The sequence below is a fragment of the Rhodamnia argentea genome, chromosome 7 (genome assembly GCF_020921035.1).
Source record: "Rhodamnia argentea isolate NSW1041297 chromosome 7, ASM2092103v1, whole genome shotgun sequence".
In the NCBI taxonomy this organism is placed as follows: Eukaryota; Viridiplantae; Streptophyta; class Magnoliopsida; order Myrtales; family Myrtaceae; genus Rhodamnia; species Rhodamnia argentea.
This window is the reverse complement of record NC_063156.1, coordinates 20730018-20748579: the sequence shown is the minus strand read 5'-3', so window position 1 is coordinate 20748579 and position 18562 is coordinate 20730018. Positions and strand designations below refer to the sequence as shown.

The following is an 18562-nucleotide window of genomic DNA, read 5'->3' as shown; positions in this document are numbered from 1 at the left end:
TCTAAACAATATTTTTCAGGAAGTTGTGTTTTTTTAAAAAAACTGCTATATTTTCCAGTATTTGGCGGAAACCTGAAAACGAATAAGAAAATAGTGATATTTTCGGGTATTTGGCGGAAACCTCAAAACGAATTGGAAAATATTTTCCGCCATTTAGTGAGAAAAATCAATTTTTATCGCACATAATAATCATTTTTTTTATTTTTTAGTTTAATTTTTTAATTTTTTTTCTTTTCTCTTTCTTCCTCCTCCTTCTTCCTCCTCGTTCCTCCGCCGCTCTTTCCTCCTTCCTCAGCCCGGCCATTGGCCATGGCGCAGGCCGGCGAGCTCGAAGCTCGGCCGGTCCCAATGAGTCCCGAGCTCGAGTGAGCGGCCATGGCTAGCGAGCGAGGAAGTCGAAGGCGGAGGCGGCCTTGGTGATGGACTCGGCGTCGAGGAATGGCTCCACCGGCACACCCCTAAATTTTGATTTTTAGAAAATCATTCATCTTTACATAAGATGAGAATTAGTCATAATTCTCACAAAAAATAATTTTCTCATGCATTGCATATTTATTTTCTATCAATCATGCATTCGGGCCATAGATGAAACAATTGAGCTCATTTTGACATAGAGACTGGACCAAACTTGGTCTGAAATTTTTTACTAAGGCTATGGGGCTGCCGAATTTTATTTATGGGTTTGGACATAATTCAAAATCAAATTCAGCCGATTTAAATATTTAATTATGCGAGGCTTTTAATTAAATACCTATTTAATTAATTAGAGCCCAATTCGAGCCCGAAATGAGCGATAAGCCCATGAAATTACCAAAATTCGGCTGGCTCCATCACTATTATCGTCTGGCCTAATTTTTTAAGGGAATTCTAATGGATATGGACTTTTCAAATATTAAATAAATTCAGAAAAATTATCCAGAAAATTAGAGTTCTGAAAAATTAAAACTCTATCTATCCGGCTGAGAATAACAGAGAGTTTTACCAGTTCTAGACTCCTCCAGGATCAGAAAATTTGATCGAACGGAGATCATTGAATCTTACTCTAGCTAGGAGTTATGATCCGACGGTCTATGGCAACTCCGACTCCAACTAGGATTGCTTGATCAAAGCTCTATATAATAAGACCCTCATCACATGCAGAGGGAGGAGGCCACACAAATTCATATACGGCCACACGAAGAGGTGAAGAAAAGATCGGAGAAATGTGAAGAAGGAGGTGACGTTACGGAGAATGAGATAGACGACTCCCTCCTTCTCTCTCTGATCTTCGCTGACACTTGATAGGAAGAGACAAAAAAGGGGAAAACGTGAAGAAAGATATTGGAAGCTTGAAGTCTAGCATCATCAACAATCCCTCGTGCTTACTGACATCCCTGCTCAAGCCGAATTACTGCAACAATTCACCTCCAGATTTCTTGCTGTTTAACACTAACCAAATTTCGTTTTCTCACTATTATTCGATGCAGGTTCTAAAGCTGCTCGGGCACGAATATTCCTCTGTTTTGGCCTGATTTGAGCTGCTGTTCGCTGCTCAATACCACACCATTCGGCTGCAATTCGAGCTGCTGTTTGGGGTGCAATTTGAGCTGTTTTTGGCGCCGGTTTCCTCTGCTTTTCAACCCAGTTTTCCCTGCTGTCCAGCTTGCTTTGCGCCACTGTTCAGCATTATTTTTGAGGTATTAACCCGGTTTCGTTGTTATTTGAAAATTTGACCTAGCTACTCTTTCCGTTAGATTATTCAAGTATATTCTCGTGGTAAATCAAACTTGAACAGCACAGTTTTGGACAAAAATTCCAGCAAGTACGCGTGTGCAGAATTTTTAGCTTGGAAAAGGTAAAAGTTCTCAACTTTTGATTGCTAATATGTGGTTGTTAATTTGGTAACTTGCATTATTGTTTTTAGATCTCTTTGAACCCATTGATTTTGCAATTAAACTGAAAAGTTCAAACCTTTTCCTATCAAATAATTGCTAAACAGAAAATCACCCCTTTTGCTACACAAAGTTCTGATTTTTCTCTAAGAAATTCAACTTGTTCATGGATTAATCTCCCCATAATCCTTGAATGTTATGGATAATAATTGAGCTACGTTAGATAATATCTAATTTGAAAGCTTCTTAATTCGATAATATCTAACTCTACGGGATAGACTTCTTGATCTCGATGATTATCTCTAATACGTGAAGTTGGTTGGATGATTTTATCTCCTGTGGATATTCAATGCTATGGATGAGGTTTACATGAATCAGACAATTATCCAAATTTTTTAGGATTAATTGAATTAGATAATATCTTATCTGTCTTGGATAATATTTGCTTTGAATTGTTATCTCATGATCATTGAGTTGGTTGGATTGCTTTATCTGGTTGAATGGACTTATCTTGTGGATTTCCTAATGATATTTGATTTAGAGATACGATTTGATTCGAATTGGATGATTATCCAAAATTTTGAAAACTATCCAAAACATTTTCCGATCCTTAAAGATAATTTTCTCAAATTAAATCAAATCTTGGATGAGGAAAGGTGGACCCCATTCATCACAATTTCAGCCACCCCTCTTATATTTTCGAAAATTCAAATTGAGTTGGTCCATTTTACTTCTCGTCTGGTCATGTTTGTTTATTTTATTTTTGTTATAAAGTTTGCACATTTATAAACAAACTTGCCCGTAATATATGTTTCCATGTGCCATGTCCCATCGGAAATTAAATTACAAGCCTTGACCATAATTTTATGGAATAGGATTGTAATTTAGTATAGAATTTTCGAGTTCTACCCTTTGGGAAAAGAGACAGATATTATTCTATACACTTATTCGCATGCCGACTCGAATCTTCGAGGATGTAGCAGATAAAATTCTGCACTAGCCTTGAACTTTGGGAATGAGTGAATTTATCGAAAAATTCGAAATTAAAAGGTATATTATGGGCATTTTTGTTTATCTTTGTTTAAGCTTTTGTTTATTTTATTTTATCAAGAAAACACAAAAAAAAAATCAAATCATTTTATCACATGGAACATTTTTTCAAATTAATCATCAAATTCACATCGATCAATCGAAAGGGATTTTTCATGAAATTGATACCGAAAGGGTATTAATTTTTTCAAATTAATGTAACCAAGTCCCCGGACTTATTTTCTCTAGTTCGCATAAATGAAATAGTTCTCCCGCTATTTTATATAGGTTTCTAATTGACCTATAGTAAATGATTAGTGGCAGCTCCAATTAAATAATTTTTCATAAATTTAACCTAAGTCGCGATTCAATAGGATTTGGAAGGGTCCGAATTAGGTTAGTTGATTTAATTAACCCGATAATCCGTTAGCCTAATTTTAGATCGCGACACTAATGTTTTATATTTATTTATGTGTCTAAATATAAGTTGTGGTCAGTAGATTTTAGTAGTTACGGGTGGTCGGTAAAGCTAATGATTCACCGCAATAGTTTCATTAAGAATATGTAAAAGCCGAGTAGACCTGGGAACCAACTCTACAACCTGTGACAAGGTAAGTTCCAGGTTCCAAGATATACAGAGTATGTTTCGGGTTCAAAAATGAGGAACCTATTCCGACGGATAGGTTCCAAGTGAAACATGTACGTAACTCGGAACCGCTTACCCTTACAAACCGGTGTGTGGGTGGAAGCCAATGGCTGGGACGATCAAGGTGACCAAAAGCGATGGTTGTTTTCTTCAATTTCCCACCCCCGCAACAATGACGACTTCCCCTCTTTGCAATCCCAATCGGTCCTTCCCCCTCTCCCTATCAACTGGCCGATGAAGGACCGCCATCTCCATATATGAAGGAGACGCCTCTACTTTTGGAGGCTCGGCCTCCATGACTATGGAGGGGGTTGATCCTCCAAATTCGAAGGTGGCAACTCCTCCATGGACGGAGGACTCAAGTACAAGTCAAAGACCTCAAGGGTGGTAGAGCGCAAAATAGAAAGGGAGGGAGCGAGACTCATAGCGACTTGAGAAGCTGCTAGAAGCTTGGCGGTGGCTCGGTATGAGTTGGCGACGCGGATCGGGATTGAACGGTTTGAGGTTCTATATAGTTTCCACTTAAAATCCAGAACCTACCCGCCAAAACAGATTCCTCATTTTTTAAAACCTGGAACTACCTTGTATAACTTGGAATCTGGAACCTACCTTGTCAAAAGTTCTAGGGTCGGTTCCAGGGTCTACCCAAATTTCACATGTATTCTTGATTAAACGATTGTAATGAATCATCACCTTAATGACCATCCTTTACTACTATAATCCACTAACATAACTTATATTTAGACACATAAATAAATATGAAATATCAATAAAGTAAAAGCCTCGATCATAAATATCACCGAAAATGAAAGTTCGGACTAATAGTTTTAGATTACACATTCATGATCGGACACCATGGAATGTCGTAGGATTGCATAAGGACATATATCAACAAAAACACAAAAACTTATTATATGTTCCAAGTTCCAGGTTTTAGAATCTACCCCTAGAACAAGTTCCTCATTTTTTTAGAATTTAAAACCTACCCTACATATTCTATCAGTCCAGTTTCAGATTTCATGTTCTACCCTAAAACCATGCTCACCCCTAATACGGATTTCACCGGTGGCGACGAGCTGTAGTTGATGGGAGAAGAGGAGACAGAGAGAGAAAGAGAAAGAGAAAGAGAAACGAGGGTTGGCTGTTGGGGTATTTAGTGAATACTGAATTAGGCGTGGAGTGCAGTAGAGCTGGATGAGTGCATGTCTTGTTACGGTGGAGACCGTGGAGTGGACCCGAGTAGCGGACGTGAATCTGAATTCTACATCTCCTGCTTAGGGTTTCGATACTATTGACTTGTTGATTTCCTTTTCCTAATTTTAAAGGAATAGCTGCAACAATATTACTAAGTTTATGCATGTTACGCTTGAATATTATGACATGAGATCCATCTATAATGCTTATAAGAGAAAGACAAAGCATAATATTCTGTGATCATCAATATCGCAAGATGGTATTGATCTACTAAATATGTTATGGACGTATGGAGAATCATGATGCTTAGTATGGCAAACCATATTCATGTATAGATCCATATACGTATTCACTTTCATAAGATTAGATTTATCATTACATATGCTTTACGTAATCTTAGTTTTAGGGCAACCGACAATTTATTCAGCTATTCGCGGCAACATAAGTATTATAGTGAGCACTTATGGGACTGCTAAAGAAGTGTCCTCACTAAATTCATCAAACTTGCGGTCGTCCTAGCGGACGGCGATGCGAACCGACCCTCCCCGCCCGTTCCGCAACTCGAGCTTCGGGACCTTGATCGTGAGCACCCCATTCTCCATGGATGCCTCCGACTCGTGAGGCTTGCAATTCTCGGGCAACACGAAGGACATCACGAATCGGCCCTCGCTGCGCTCCACACGGTGCCACCAATCGCTCCGGTCCTCCTTCTCGTGGCGCTTCTCGCTGGTGATCTTAAGCACCCTACCGTCCTCCAAGTCAATCGTCACCTCCTCTCTCTTGACCCCCGGGAGGTCGAGCTTGAAGACATGGGCTGTCGGGGTTCGAGTCCATTCGACCCTCGCGGTCGTGAGCGTCGATGCGGCTGTCTCGGACGTGCGGTGAGGGCGTGGCGGCCCCGGGGGGCTGAAAGGCGCTCCGAGGTGGTGGAATTGTGGAAACGGGTCCCACCGGTCGAGGGCGAAAGGGTCCCACCGGTCGAGGGCGAAAGGGTCGTGGAAATAGGTGGTTTTCCGGGTGCTTGGGGTGATGGACATGATTGATTGATTGCTTGCTTTCTAATTGTTTTTATCGAAGCTTTTGCTATGTACGATATATAAATCCGAGAGTGACGGACTGACTGGGGTTTGGTCCGAAGGGTTTTTGTTGGCTTATGTTGGGGAAGTAAGGAAAACCGTATTTATATAGGGGAAGAAAAGGCACTTTCATGGATGCCTATCACTATTTTGTACTTTTTAAATGTCTATCTCGAAATAGGTTAACACCATTTCTTTATATTGTAGTTGAGTTGATACATGGAACTAATAGCAAAATTAATATTTTTTGTTTTTTTTTGTCAAAGTGTTTTTTATTAACCTATTTGGAAAAGAGTGAGAACAGACGATAAATGTCATCAATCCGCTTACGTCACTGTGAGAGTCATCCGGCCGGCGGCCCTATGCTTGGTGTTTGAAAAAAAAAAACTAAAGAAAAAAAAAAGAAATCATTAAAAATAAAAAAATTATTAAAATATTATTTAAAAAAGAGCAGCCTATGCTGGCCAACCAAATGGACTGAATTGGCACAAATACAAAAGATTTGAGACTGAATTGGCCAAAAAAAAAATTAATACTTAATTGGGACAATTGCAATAGGTTTAAGACTTTTTTGGTAATTTCACCTTTTAATATATGACTAGGGAACTCTAAACTAGGGGTGATCGGTTCCAGGATGGTTGGTTCCCACCCTAGAATCGAGAACCGTTCGCTAGGGATCGGTTTCGCAAAATGCGAACCGTGAACCATCCTCTCATTCCATAGATCCACCTAAGAATCGAACCATAGGTCCGATCCGGTTTCCGGTTGGATTCCGGATACGGTCCTAGTGAGCACCAACATCAATTAAAAAAGAAAAGGGAACGAGTCCATAGCGGTTGAAGGAGGAAAATTTTCAATATGCAAGATAACAATGGGGACAACGATTTAATACCATTGCCAAATGGAAAATTTTCAATATGCAAGATAACAAGCATTGTAATATTTGCAAAAGTTATTCCAAAAGGCATAGATCCACTTTAGTGTAGCTATCTAGCTAAGCCTAAATCAATGTACCATAATCTCGCTATGTCACTGCAGTTGTTCCATATTTCATACTTCATGAAGTAAGGCATATCCAAAGTTATGCACTCAAATTAAAAGAATATACATTCGTATTATATAAAAAGACTGGTTGGATGGTTCTCACCCGAAATTGAGAACGGAACTGGTACTCGCCGGTTCCAGAAAATTGAAATAGGGAACCGGACCGTACCCGTCGGTTACCATCCAAAATCAACTTGTTGAGTACGGTGCAGTCCCGTTCGGTTTGGGTGAATTATGATTTTTTTTGCTTACCCCTACTCTAAACTATATGAATGTAAGCCTGACACAAGGCCAACCATCGTAGAGTGGTAAATAGTACATATGTTAAATATAGGGTTAATACCCCGAAAATTTTAAACTGATACATCTATGACAAATTTACCCCAAATTATATTTTTGACTAACAAAGACCCTAAACTAGTATGCATTTGACAAATTTACCCCAAACTGGTATATCCGTGATAAATTTACCCTCCATTAATTTTCGTTAAATTTTATCATCAAATTATTGAGTTCGATGACATTTGACAATTGTCGGATGTACATGTTTGGGGTTTTTACCCTCTATTTGTTAGAGGTGTATCAATTTAAAATTTTTCACGATATTAATCAAATTTAACGGAAATTAACGGAGGGTAAATTTATCACATGTGTACCAGTTTGGATTTTTGGTGATCAAAATAATTAGTTTAGGGTAAATTTGTCACGGATGTATCACTTTGGGATTTTTGGTGGTCGAAAAAATAGTTTATGGTAAATTTATCACGGGTGTACCAGTTTGGGATTTTTTGTGGTCTAAAAAATAATTTATGATAAATTTATTACAAGTGTATCAATTTGAAATTTTTCGTGGTATTAACCCTTGAATATATTTAGGTATCCAAACAGCAATATCACGGCGTCTCAAATGAAAAATGATGTCCGGAGATAGAGATCAGAGATGGACAAAAGGAGATTCTTCCGATTATTGCGAAATAAAGTCTATATTTATTTCGAGGCTTCTAGGAAAAAATTTAGGCCCATATGAGGAATATTACATGCGCCATACCTTGCTTCCCGAGGAATTTAAGTAGAGTAAGATTAATGTAATGGACCATTATGCACATGTGACGTCACCATGGTGAATTATGTCATTTTTCAGGATGATGATCATAAATTAGGGAATAAGAGACATGGCATGGTATGGCATGGCAATATTTCAAAATCAGTGTCACATTTTATTAAGTGGAGTCAATTCAATTTCAGAATATGTTCTCTTCTACGTTCCTTTGCCTTTCGAGTTTTGACACCCCGAAATTCTTTTAAACGACCAATTGGACCTAATAGAAATTTAAAACGAGACAAAAAGGATGTACGAATAACAGGCCCACCTCAACTATAAAAATGGTTGAATAGATGCAAGAACAATTGAAAATAAAGATTGTTTTGTGGTTAGACCCTTTTTTTCCTTTTTTTTCGTGTGCGCGATCATAATCTCCAACTCTCATTTTTGTTGTTATTATTTTGTTCTATCCCAAGTTCAAAAGATTTCTTTTGGATGGCTTTTAAATTATTTACGTCAGCTATATATATAATGGCCTAAATTTATATGTGATGATAGTTTTTGACACAATTACTCGGATGCAATTTGAGTTGAAATCCTGGCAAGTATCCTAATTTCTTTTAGGGTATTGAGGGACTACATTGAAGATGTCTTGTATAGACGCTAACGAATTGTCACATTAGCTTGTACAAGGATCGTTTATGTGTGAGGGGTATAATGACATGAAAAGGGTCGATGGTCCCATAGTTTATGAGGCACCTTGCTCGACAAGCAGAATTTTTCTGACCTTAGAATTATCCTTTTTTTATCTGGTCGGTCCTGATTCTTTAATCAAATCCAGCACCGAATTCAGATCGGGTTCGGATTCCACATGAAGGAAAGGAAGCTGTGGGTACGCCTGGCCACATCAAACGGATTCGAACTTACCTTCGTGGACAGCTTCTTCTTGAAACCAGAGAGGATTATAACCCATTCTACTTGCTTCAATAGACTCTTTCCTGGAATTTAATTATTGCATGCACCGTCAAATAGTGTTTACATCGTGATACGACGGAGCAGTTGAATGTTAAATAGCACATCCATTTGTTAATTTCAACTCTTAATGTCCGTTTGTTTGAAGGACAACTGTTTCCACAAAATTATTTGTCCAACTTTTCTAGATGACGGGAAACAAATCGATTTACGAAAAACGTTTTCCATAGATTGAAATGAAAACAAGAAGTTTAGATTAAGGGAAAATGACCTTCCCTTCTGGCAAGAAGGAAATCTCCTTTCATAAATCACTAAACAAATGAAATCTAACAATTTTGCTTGAGAGATATTTTCTTTTATCATGAGCACACACCCTTCGGTTGATATTGAAGCGGGAGTTTCGATGATCACATCTCTTTGTACCTGTCTCCCTCCCAATTAGTCAATTTTTACATGTTGCGCGAAACAAGCGATCGAACAATAAAATAGACAAAATAAGAAGATAAATCGAACACCGGGTGTACGTGGCTCGGTCAAAAGACTTACGTCCACGGGAAGAGTAATAATGAATTCCACTATAGAACAAGCGATCCAACGAAGATTACAAACCACGGTAAAGTCACTCAAACACTCTCGGTATTTCATCGCCTCAATTACATTCAATAACGTATATAGTGTTTAGCCTCCTAATTTCTCGCGAAATAATCTTTCAATCTCACGAAGGAATTGCATAAATCTTACCACAAGATTTAACCGGCTTTGACACTTAAACAGTTGATGTAATTCTCACGAAGAAATCCTCTGCCAAGCACTCGTTGAAAAAGGCATTTCAATGTCTCGTACTTATTCAACGCATCCCAAACACTCACGTAAACAAGCGCTTCAAGACTCGCATCAACAACGGCACCAGAAAAACGCCCTCAATCACGAATACATATAAATTGCCCAACTAAAAACCTACGTAAGAGGACTCCAACGTGGACATTCAAATCCCATTCAAGATTCCAAATTTGGTCAAAGGGTCAGTAATTTCCCTTTTGTTCTTTTCTGAATTTCCTTTTAACAAATAATTCAAACTAATACGATAGAAACAATCCGAATCCAGCTATGGAATTTCCTATTTTATCGTGATTCCAACACGTAACAAATTCCATAATTTGCAAGATTTGTTTTCTTGAACTTCCGTTTATCATGTTTTTATGACTTCGTTGAAAGGGCTTAAACTCGAGACATATTTTAACAATCTTCACCTTGACTCTACTTTTAAGCTAGGTCACAATCACTTCGCTAGAACTTTGAACTTTACCTACTACTCTCCCACAGCCCTAATGGACTCAACCGCCACAAATGTCTTCCAAGTTCAAGCCGTGCTTGAGTTTCGCTGTGACATCCTAAATTTTCCCCACATTAGGGATAATTAGAGGATAAAGTAAATCTTCTTGACATGTTCTTTAAGGAACCTTTAGAATAGGCTATTTCGTAATTTTTTCGAGCAAGTTATTTTGAAATTTCTCAGGGAAGCTATTACCCGACTTATTTAAGAAGTTTTCGGGGAAATTTCATGTTAGAAAACATGACACAAGAAAATTTCTTGAAGTAATATATAAGTTGATTAAGAACATATAAGTCAACCGCAAATCAATTCGCTAACAGATAAGGGTCAATGTCACTTTCAAGTAATTAATACTATGATAAGATCAATGTCGCTTTCAATTACAAAGTCAAGAAATTATAAATGAATTCACACTATAGGATTAATAAATGCAAGATGTAAATAAATGTATTTCACACTAAAAACTTGGTGAAAAGTTGGAAAACTACTATAAATAGGGGGTAAGGTTTCCTTAATTCCCATAATCACTAATCCTCCCTTTCTTTCTCTCCCTCACGTGCTCCCTCTCTCACAGCTACCCTCCTTCTCCCCCACGTCAACTTTCGTCGCTGCCTCACGCCGCCGCCGCCCCCATCACGCTGCTTCTCGTCTTGTCTTCCTTGTTGCTTGATGTAGCATACCGTAATTCGAGTACCAGAAAAATAAGATGGATTCACCTTGTATCCCGCTATTTGGATTGCCGACTCATATGGAATGTTCCTAGCAAGAAATCGCGAATGTAGAGACTGGTGTTGAAAAGTAAGTGGAAGAATGCTCATGGGTCCTCTACACAATTTCGATGGACCGTCAAGTTTCCAAGGCGGAGTAACACCTTAGGAGAGTACTCAAAAGGATGAGAAAAAGGTCTTAAAAAGTTTAGGAATTGTATGGAGGGGCAGAGTAGCTATAGTCGAGGGTAACCTTTCAAATTTCGATTATACATAATAAGGGAGGTTAGTGTATATTTTAAAATATACTTGAGGCAAATGTGTAAAACTAAGCATATTTATAAATATCTTAAAAGTTGTTATGTCTGTTAAATTAGGTTAGCTTCTAACGTTTTCGCAAATAAAGAATAAAGGTTGGCAGAAAATAATAAATAAATTAGATAAGAGGTAGAATAAAGGGGCAAAGGTCCCGAGGTTGTTGCATTCGCTATAAACGTAGACCTCATCAGAACACCAACCGTACATGCAACTTTAACTGCTCCACAATGACTTTCTGACATAACATCCTCAACCATAGATACAGCAAAATCATTGTTGCATTCATATCCGTAAGGAGATCGAATACATACCTTGTCAATATCGGCAATTACAGCAACCGTTGGCTCCATAGGCTCCACCTCACTACAAGCACTATATGTATCAATTATGATACTAGCACTCTCTATCCCAGAGTTTCCGGTTGCAACCGCACCTCAAGTCGAATACCATCCAGATTCGCATGGACACTACTATAATCACTCCTAGCCAGAAGTACTAGAGACTCGTCAAATATAACTTCTCTGCTGATAATATGTAAATTTAATTTCGGGCACCACAACGGGTAACCACATTCACCTTGTACATAGTCTAGCAACATGTACTTTCTTGCCCTTTCATCGAGCTTACCATCACTAACTCAAACATAACATGAGTAACCAAATATTTTAAGAACAGTATAGTCAGCAACATTATCTGAACATACTTCTTCGGGAGTCCAACATCCAATTGCGGTCAATAGGGATCTATTCATCGGGTAGCTCGTCGTACTAAGTGCATCCGCTAGAAATCTCCTAGCCATACCAACACTAGAGAGCATTTTATGGGTCATCTCTAGTAATTTTCTGCTCATCAACTCTACAACATGTTGTGGTTCATTAGTGCTAGTGCGATGTCTCATTATGCCTTCCTTCAAGCAGAATTCGTTTAATAGCTTCGAGCAAAACTTCGTGCTTTTGTTAGTCCGACATGCTTGATTGTTTTATTAGTCTCCTTTTCTATCAAAGCTCTCAACTATCTAATCCTAAAAATAGCATCAAACTTGTGTCTAAGCACAAATACCCAGGACCTCCTCGAGTAATTATCAACAACTATTAGCATAAATATGGCACTCTTCCTCGAAGGAAACAGCAACAACATGCGAACATTCAAGTGAAATAATTTTGCAATGTTTGTGGTTTCTCTGACAGTCGCACTAAACCGCACTTTCTGCCATTGATCTAAATCATAGCACTTGCATATATTCAGTTTATCAGCAATATAGCCACACAATAAATTTCCTTTACTTAGAATTTTTAGGCTTCTCTAACTAATGTGCCCCAAATTCATATGCCACAATTCAAACTCTCGAACAAATGCATCCGACTTCTCCTTAGCGAATTTTGTCACTGTCTCACCTTGAAGTTCATATAGGCCATTGTGTTTTATTCCTTTCAATTTCACCAAGGCACCTCGAATAATTTTCAGAATTCCGCACTCTAAAGAATACAAACATCCAAATGAATCTAGGCTACTCAAGGAAATTAGATTTTTCTTCAACTCTAGAACATGCCTCATTCCAATCAATGTTCTTACAATACCACATACATTCTAATTCTAATATTGCCAACCTCCACAAGATCATATTCAGCATTGTTCGCCAACCGCACTTTATCGCTATCCATGCACTGATAAGTAGCAAACCAATTCCTATTTGGTGTAGCATGAAAAGAACAACCAGAATCCATAATCCATTCGCCAAACAACGAATCATCGGTGACAAACAAGACATGTTGCAACATCATCATTAGATTCAACTTTAGTTCCCTTACCCTTCTCATTCTTCATCTTAAAGCAATCCCTTTTAAAATGCTCCCTCTTGCCACAATTTTAACAGACAGCACCACCAGTCCTAAACCGACTATGTATGTTCGTGTTTATACTAGTTTTACTAACACGAGTATCAGTTCTTCCTCTATTTTCATCTACTAAAGCAGTAGACACATATTCGCCAAATTCTCTTTTACGAATGTCCTCACTTAGAATCAAATCTCGAATACCATCAAACGTCAAACTTGATGACCCAAAGGAATTACTAACAGCAATAACGGTAGTATCCCAACTATCGGGCAATAATGATAATAGAATCAAAACACATACCACATCTTCAAAGTCAATATCAACTAAATTCAATTGAATAATAATCACATTGAATTTGTTAATATGATTAACAACTAATGCGCATTCACTCATCTTTAAGTTAAACAAATGTTGCATCAAACAAACCTTATTGATCGCGGAGGGCTTCTCGTACATATCTAATAGGGCTTTCATCAAACTTACAGTGGTCTTCTCTTTGATGATATTAAACGCGACATTATAAGCAAATATCAGCCGAATAACACCCATCGCTTAATCGCTTGTCTATCCAATAATTCCCGGTCGACTTACTTCATCGTATTTGGCTTCTCTCTAGATAAAGGTAAATGTAATTTCATCCGAGACAGATAATCATCAATCTGCATTTTCTTAAAACCAAAATTATTCCTATCAAATATGTCGATTTTCACTTTTCCTTCTTCTATCGCCATCGATTTGCTTCAACCCAAGCAAACCTGGCTTTGATGCCAACCGTTGCGCAGAATAAACGCTCGAACAATAAAATAGACAAAACAAGAAAATAAATTGAACACCAAATGTACGTGGTCCGGTCGTAGAGACCTATGTCCACGGAAAGAATAGTAACAAATTCCACTATAGAACAAGCAATCCAACGGATATTACAAATCACACTTGACTCGCTCAAACATTGTCAATATTTCTCGGTCCCAATTACATTCAATAACATACACAGTGCTTAGCATCTCAATTTGTCACGGAAAAATCTTTCAATCTCACGAAAAAAATTAAACAAATCTTACAACAAGACATAATCGGCTTCAACACTTGAATAGTTGGTGTAATTCTCAAGAAAAAATCCTCCGCCAAGCACTCGTCGAAAAACGGCGTTTCAATATCTGCACATATTCAATGTGTCCCAAGCACGCTCATAAACAGGCGCTTCAAAACTCTCGCATCAACAACGATACTAGAAAAATGCCCTCAATCACGAATATATATATTGCCTAACTAGAACCTATAGAAGAGAACTCCAATGTGAACACCCAAATCCCATTCAAGATTCCAAATATGGTTAAAGGGTCAGCACTTTCTTTTTTGTTCTTTTCGGGATTTTCTTTTAACAAATAATTCAAACTAATATATATAGAAACAATCCAAATCTAGCTATGGACTTTCCTATTTGATCGTGACTCCAATACGTAATAAATTACATAATTTACATGATTCATTTTCTTGAACTTCAGTTTATCGGGTTTTTACGACTTCGTTCAACGACTTAAACTAGAGACATATTTCAACAATCCCCACCTTGGCTCGATGTTTGAGCTAGGTCACATTCGCTTCGCTAGAATTTCGAACTTCACCTATTACTCTCCCACACCCTAATGGGCTTAACCGCCATAGATGTCTTCCAAGTTCAAGCCGCGCTCGAGTTTCGTTATAAATGTGGATCTCATCAGAACATCAACTGCACATACACCTTTAATTCCTCCACAAGAACTTTATAACAAAACCTCCTTAACCACGGATAAAGCAAAACCATTGTTGTATTCATATCCGTCAAGAAATCGAATATGTACCTTGTCAATATCGGCAATTATAGAAACCGTTGGCTCCATAGGCTCCCCCTCGCTATATGCACTGTCTATGTCGATACTACATTATTACTCGCTCCATCAGAAGTTTACGGTTGCAACTTCGCCTCAAGTTGAACACCGTTTAGATCCATATGGACACGACTATAATCACTCTTAACTAGAAGTATTGGAGACTCATCGGATGTAACTTTTCCGTTGATAACAGGTGAATTTAATTCCGAACATCTCAACCAATAACCACGTTCACCTTATGCATAGCCTAGGAACATGCACTTTCTTGCCCTTCTATCAAGCTTACCATCACTAACTCAAACATAACATGGGCAACAAAATATTTTAATAACAGAATAATCAGCAACGTCACCCGATCATACTTATTCGGGAGTCCGACATCCAATTGCGATCGATGGGAATCTATTCATCAGCTAGCTCGTCGTGTTAAGCACATCCGCTAGAAATCTCCTAGCCATACCAGCACGAGCATTTTATAGGCCGTCTCTAGCAATTTTTGTTGATGAAGTCCGCAACATGTTGTGGTTCATTAGCGCTAGCGCAGTGTCTCACTATGCCTTCCTTCATACCAAATTCGTTTAATAGCTCCGAGAAAATATTCATGATTTTTGTTAATTAGCACATGCTTAATCATTTTACTAGTCTCCTTTTCGATTAAATATCTCAATTACACGATCCCGATAGTAGCGTCAAACTTGTGCCTAAGCACAAGCACCCAGGTCCTCCTCGAATAGTCATCAACAACCGTTAGCATAAATCTGACACTCTTCCTCCAAGGAAACCGTGACAACCTACAAATATCCAAGTGAAGTAATTCTACAATTTTGTGGTTTCTCCGACAGCCGCACTAAACTGCATTTTTCGTCATTAATCTAAATCGCAGCACCTGCATACATTCAATTGATCGGCAATATAACCACACAATAAATTTCTTTCACTTAGAACCTTCATGCTTCTCTCGCTAATGTGTCCCAAACACATATGCCACAATTCAAACTCTCGAACAGATGCATCAAATGTTTCTGCGGTGAATTTCATCACTATATCACCTTGAAGTTCATATTGGCCATTGTGTTTATTCCTTTCATTGTCACCAAGGCACCTCAAATAATTTTCAGAACTTCGCATTCTAAATAATACCAACATCTAGTTGAATCCAGGGCACTCGAGAAAATCAAATTTTCCTTCAACTCTGGAATATACCTCACTCCGGTAAATATTCTTATAATACCATCATATATTATGATTCTAATATCGCCAACACGTACAACATCATATTCAGCGTTGTTTGCTAAGCGCACTTTACTACTATCCGTGCACCGATAAGTAGTAAACCGGTTTCTGTTTGGTGTAGCATAAAACGAATAACCAGAATCCATAATCCACCTGCCAAACAACTAATCATCATGATAGACAAGACAAAATCAGCATTATCCGAATTACCGTCGCCTACACCTGCAACATCATCGATAGATTCAACTCTAGTTCATTTACCCTTCTCGTTCTTCAACTTAAAGTAATATGTTTTAAGATGCTTCCTCTTGTTAGAATTCCAACAAACAGCACCACCAATCCTAGGCCGACTACGTCTGTTCATGCTTATACTATTGCTGCTAACATGAGTACTAGTTCTTCCTCTATTTTCACATATTAAAAGAGTAACGAATTCCATTATAGAACAAGCGATCCAACAGAGATTACAAACCACACTCAAGTCGCTCAAACACTCTCGGTGTTTCCCAGCTCGAATTACATTCAATAACGTACACAGTGTTTAACCTCCTAATTCCTCAAGGAATAATCTTTTAATCTCACAAAGAAATTACACAAATCTTACCACAAGATTTAATTGGCTTCGACACTTGAATAGTTAATGTAATTCTCACGAAGAAATACTCTGCCAAGCACTCGTCGAAAATTGGTGCTTCAATGTACGCACGTATTCAACGCGTGTCAAGCACTCATGTAAATAGGCGCTTCAAGACTATCGCATCAACAATAGCACCAGAAAAACGCCCTCAATCACGAATATATATATTCCCAACTAAATCCCATAGAAGAGGACTCTAATGTGGACACGCAAATCCCATTCAAGATTCCAAATCTAGTCAAAGGGTTAGCAATTTCTCTTTTGTTCTTTTACGGATTTCCTTTTAACAAATAATTCAAACTAATACAGATAGAAACGATCCAAATCAAGCTATGGACTTTTCATTTTGATCGTGACTCCAACACGTAACAAATTCCATAATTTACAAGATTCATTTTCTTGAACTTCCGTGTATCGTGTTTTTACAACTTCATTCAACGGGCCTAAACTCGAGACATATTGCAACAATACACTCAAGGTTCAAGTCATGTCTTAATCTATTTGCAATGCGAGGTAGGTGCTAGAACATTTCATTGTAAAATCGTGCCTACAGTTCATAATGTAAACCTTAAACTCTACATGATATATACATTTCACTTGTTGATTTATCTTTTATGTATCTTTTTTCGAATTTGATTGTATAGGTTGTGTTGCTTTTTTCCTAGATGCATAAGTAGTGTGATGTGGAGGGTCAATGGTTGCTTTGTAATCTTGAAACAAGAATCTAAATATTTCCCTGTATTTGCACTAGTTTCTTTGCCCGCCATTCCTCTCGGCAAGTGTGGACCGGGGGCCTCCCGGGAATTTGGACCGAGTTATGGAAATGCTAGGGACCTGTGTTTAGGAAAATTTTGTTAAAGCTTCTCTTTTCTACATTTATTTGGCTAGTTTGAAATGAAGTTGTTCATGGCAAGAGTTCACCTTGTCTAGATCGAACAATCTAAGTCGATAGCGTGTGCCGTAAGAAATAGGCTAGCGAATGCTTAGGGAAAATCCCAAATATTTCCCTATATTGGCACTACATTCTCAAAGTTCTCCCTAGAGTTCGTTTTTTTTCCCAAATTGCCCTTAGTACTGCAACAAAAGCGTCTCGAAATGTGCCAAGTCTAATCGGACGTTCGGAACCCTCGACGCCGTTGACATGCACTTCTCTCGAACGACCCTTCCGTTGGGAATTGGAAGGCGGTTGTGGAATAAACAAGCTCTAACCCACCACCCTCGGGCGCAACACTTCTCTTATAATAGAGAAAAGAAATCCGAACCCGAGATGGCAATGCGTTTTTTGCCCTAATTGGTTCCAATTTTGGGGTTTGGGTGCTTTTAAAACTTGTACGGCTGCAAGTGAGGGTGGGTGGTATAGCTTGTTCATTCCGCAAACCCCCTGAATTTACCATGGAAAGGGTCACTTGAGAGAAGCGCGTGCCACCGAAGGTGAGGGTTTTGAACGTCCGATGAGATCCGGGGCATTTTGAGATGGTTTTGTTATAGAATAGGGGGCAATGCGGGAAAAAAAAAGTACCATTCGGGGACTTTGCCAACATGGTTGCGAAAGAGGGCAATTCGTTCATAAGCAAGGGAGAGCCTCGGTCTCACTGGATGAGGCCGGGGTGAGGTCGGGGTGAGGTCGGCCTAGACATGGCCAAATGGAACCGTGGGCCCGAAACCGGCCCGTTGACCGGGCCCACGGTTCCGGTTCTGGTTCCGACCCTTTTTTTATTAAAAAAAAGGGGGGGAGGCCCGGGGGGAAAGAGCC

The 18562-nt window shown here is 38.6% G+C and overlaps 1 protein-coding gene across 2 annotated transcripts; it reads right to left on the bottom strand.

The window, feature by feature from the left end:
- Positions 1-5052: 5052 nt before the first annotated feature.
- On the bottom strand, positions 5053-5887 carry LOC115734769 (18.1 kDa class I heat shock protein-like). Of its 2 annotated transcripts, XM_048282358.1 has the most exons (2): positions 5721-5887; positions 5053-5687 (listed from the first exon to the last, which is right to left on the bottom strand). In XM_048282358.1, exons 1-2 carry the CDS (start codon positions 5775-5777, stop codon positions 5256-5258), a joined length of 489 nt encoding a protein of 162 aa, XP_048138315.1. In that variant the 5' UTR covers positions 5778-5887; the 3' UTR covers positions 5053-5255. The 2 variants fall into 2 exon arrangements, with proteins under 2 accessions (XP_048138315.1, XP_030521541.2); XM_030665681.2 differs by having other exon boundaries at positions 5053-5887.
- Positions 5888-18562: the final 12675 nt, after the last annotated feature.

Excerpts from the sequence above, each read along its gene's own strand:
- LOC115734769 (XM_030665681.2), bottom strand. The coding sequence starts at position 5,777 with ATGTCCATCACCCCAAGCACCCGGAAAACCACCTATTTCCACGACCCT.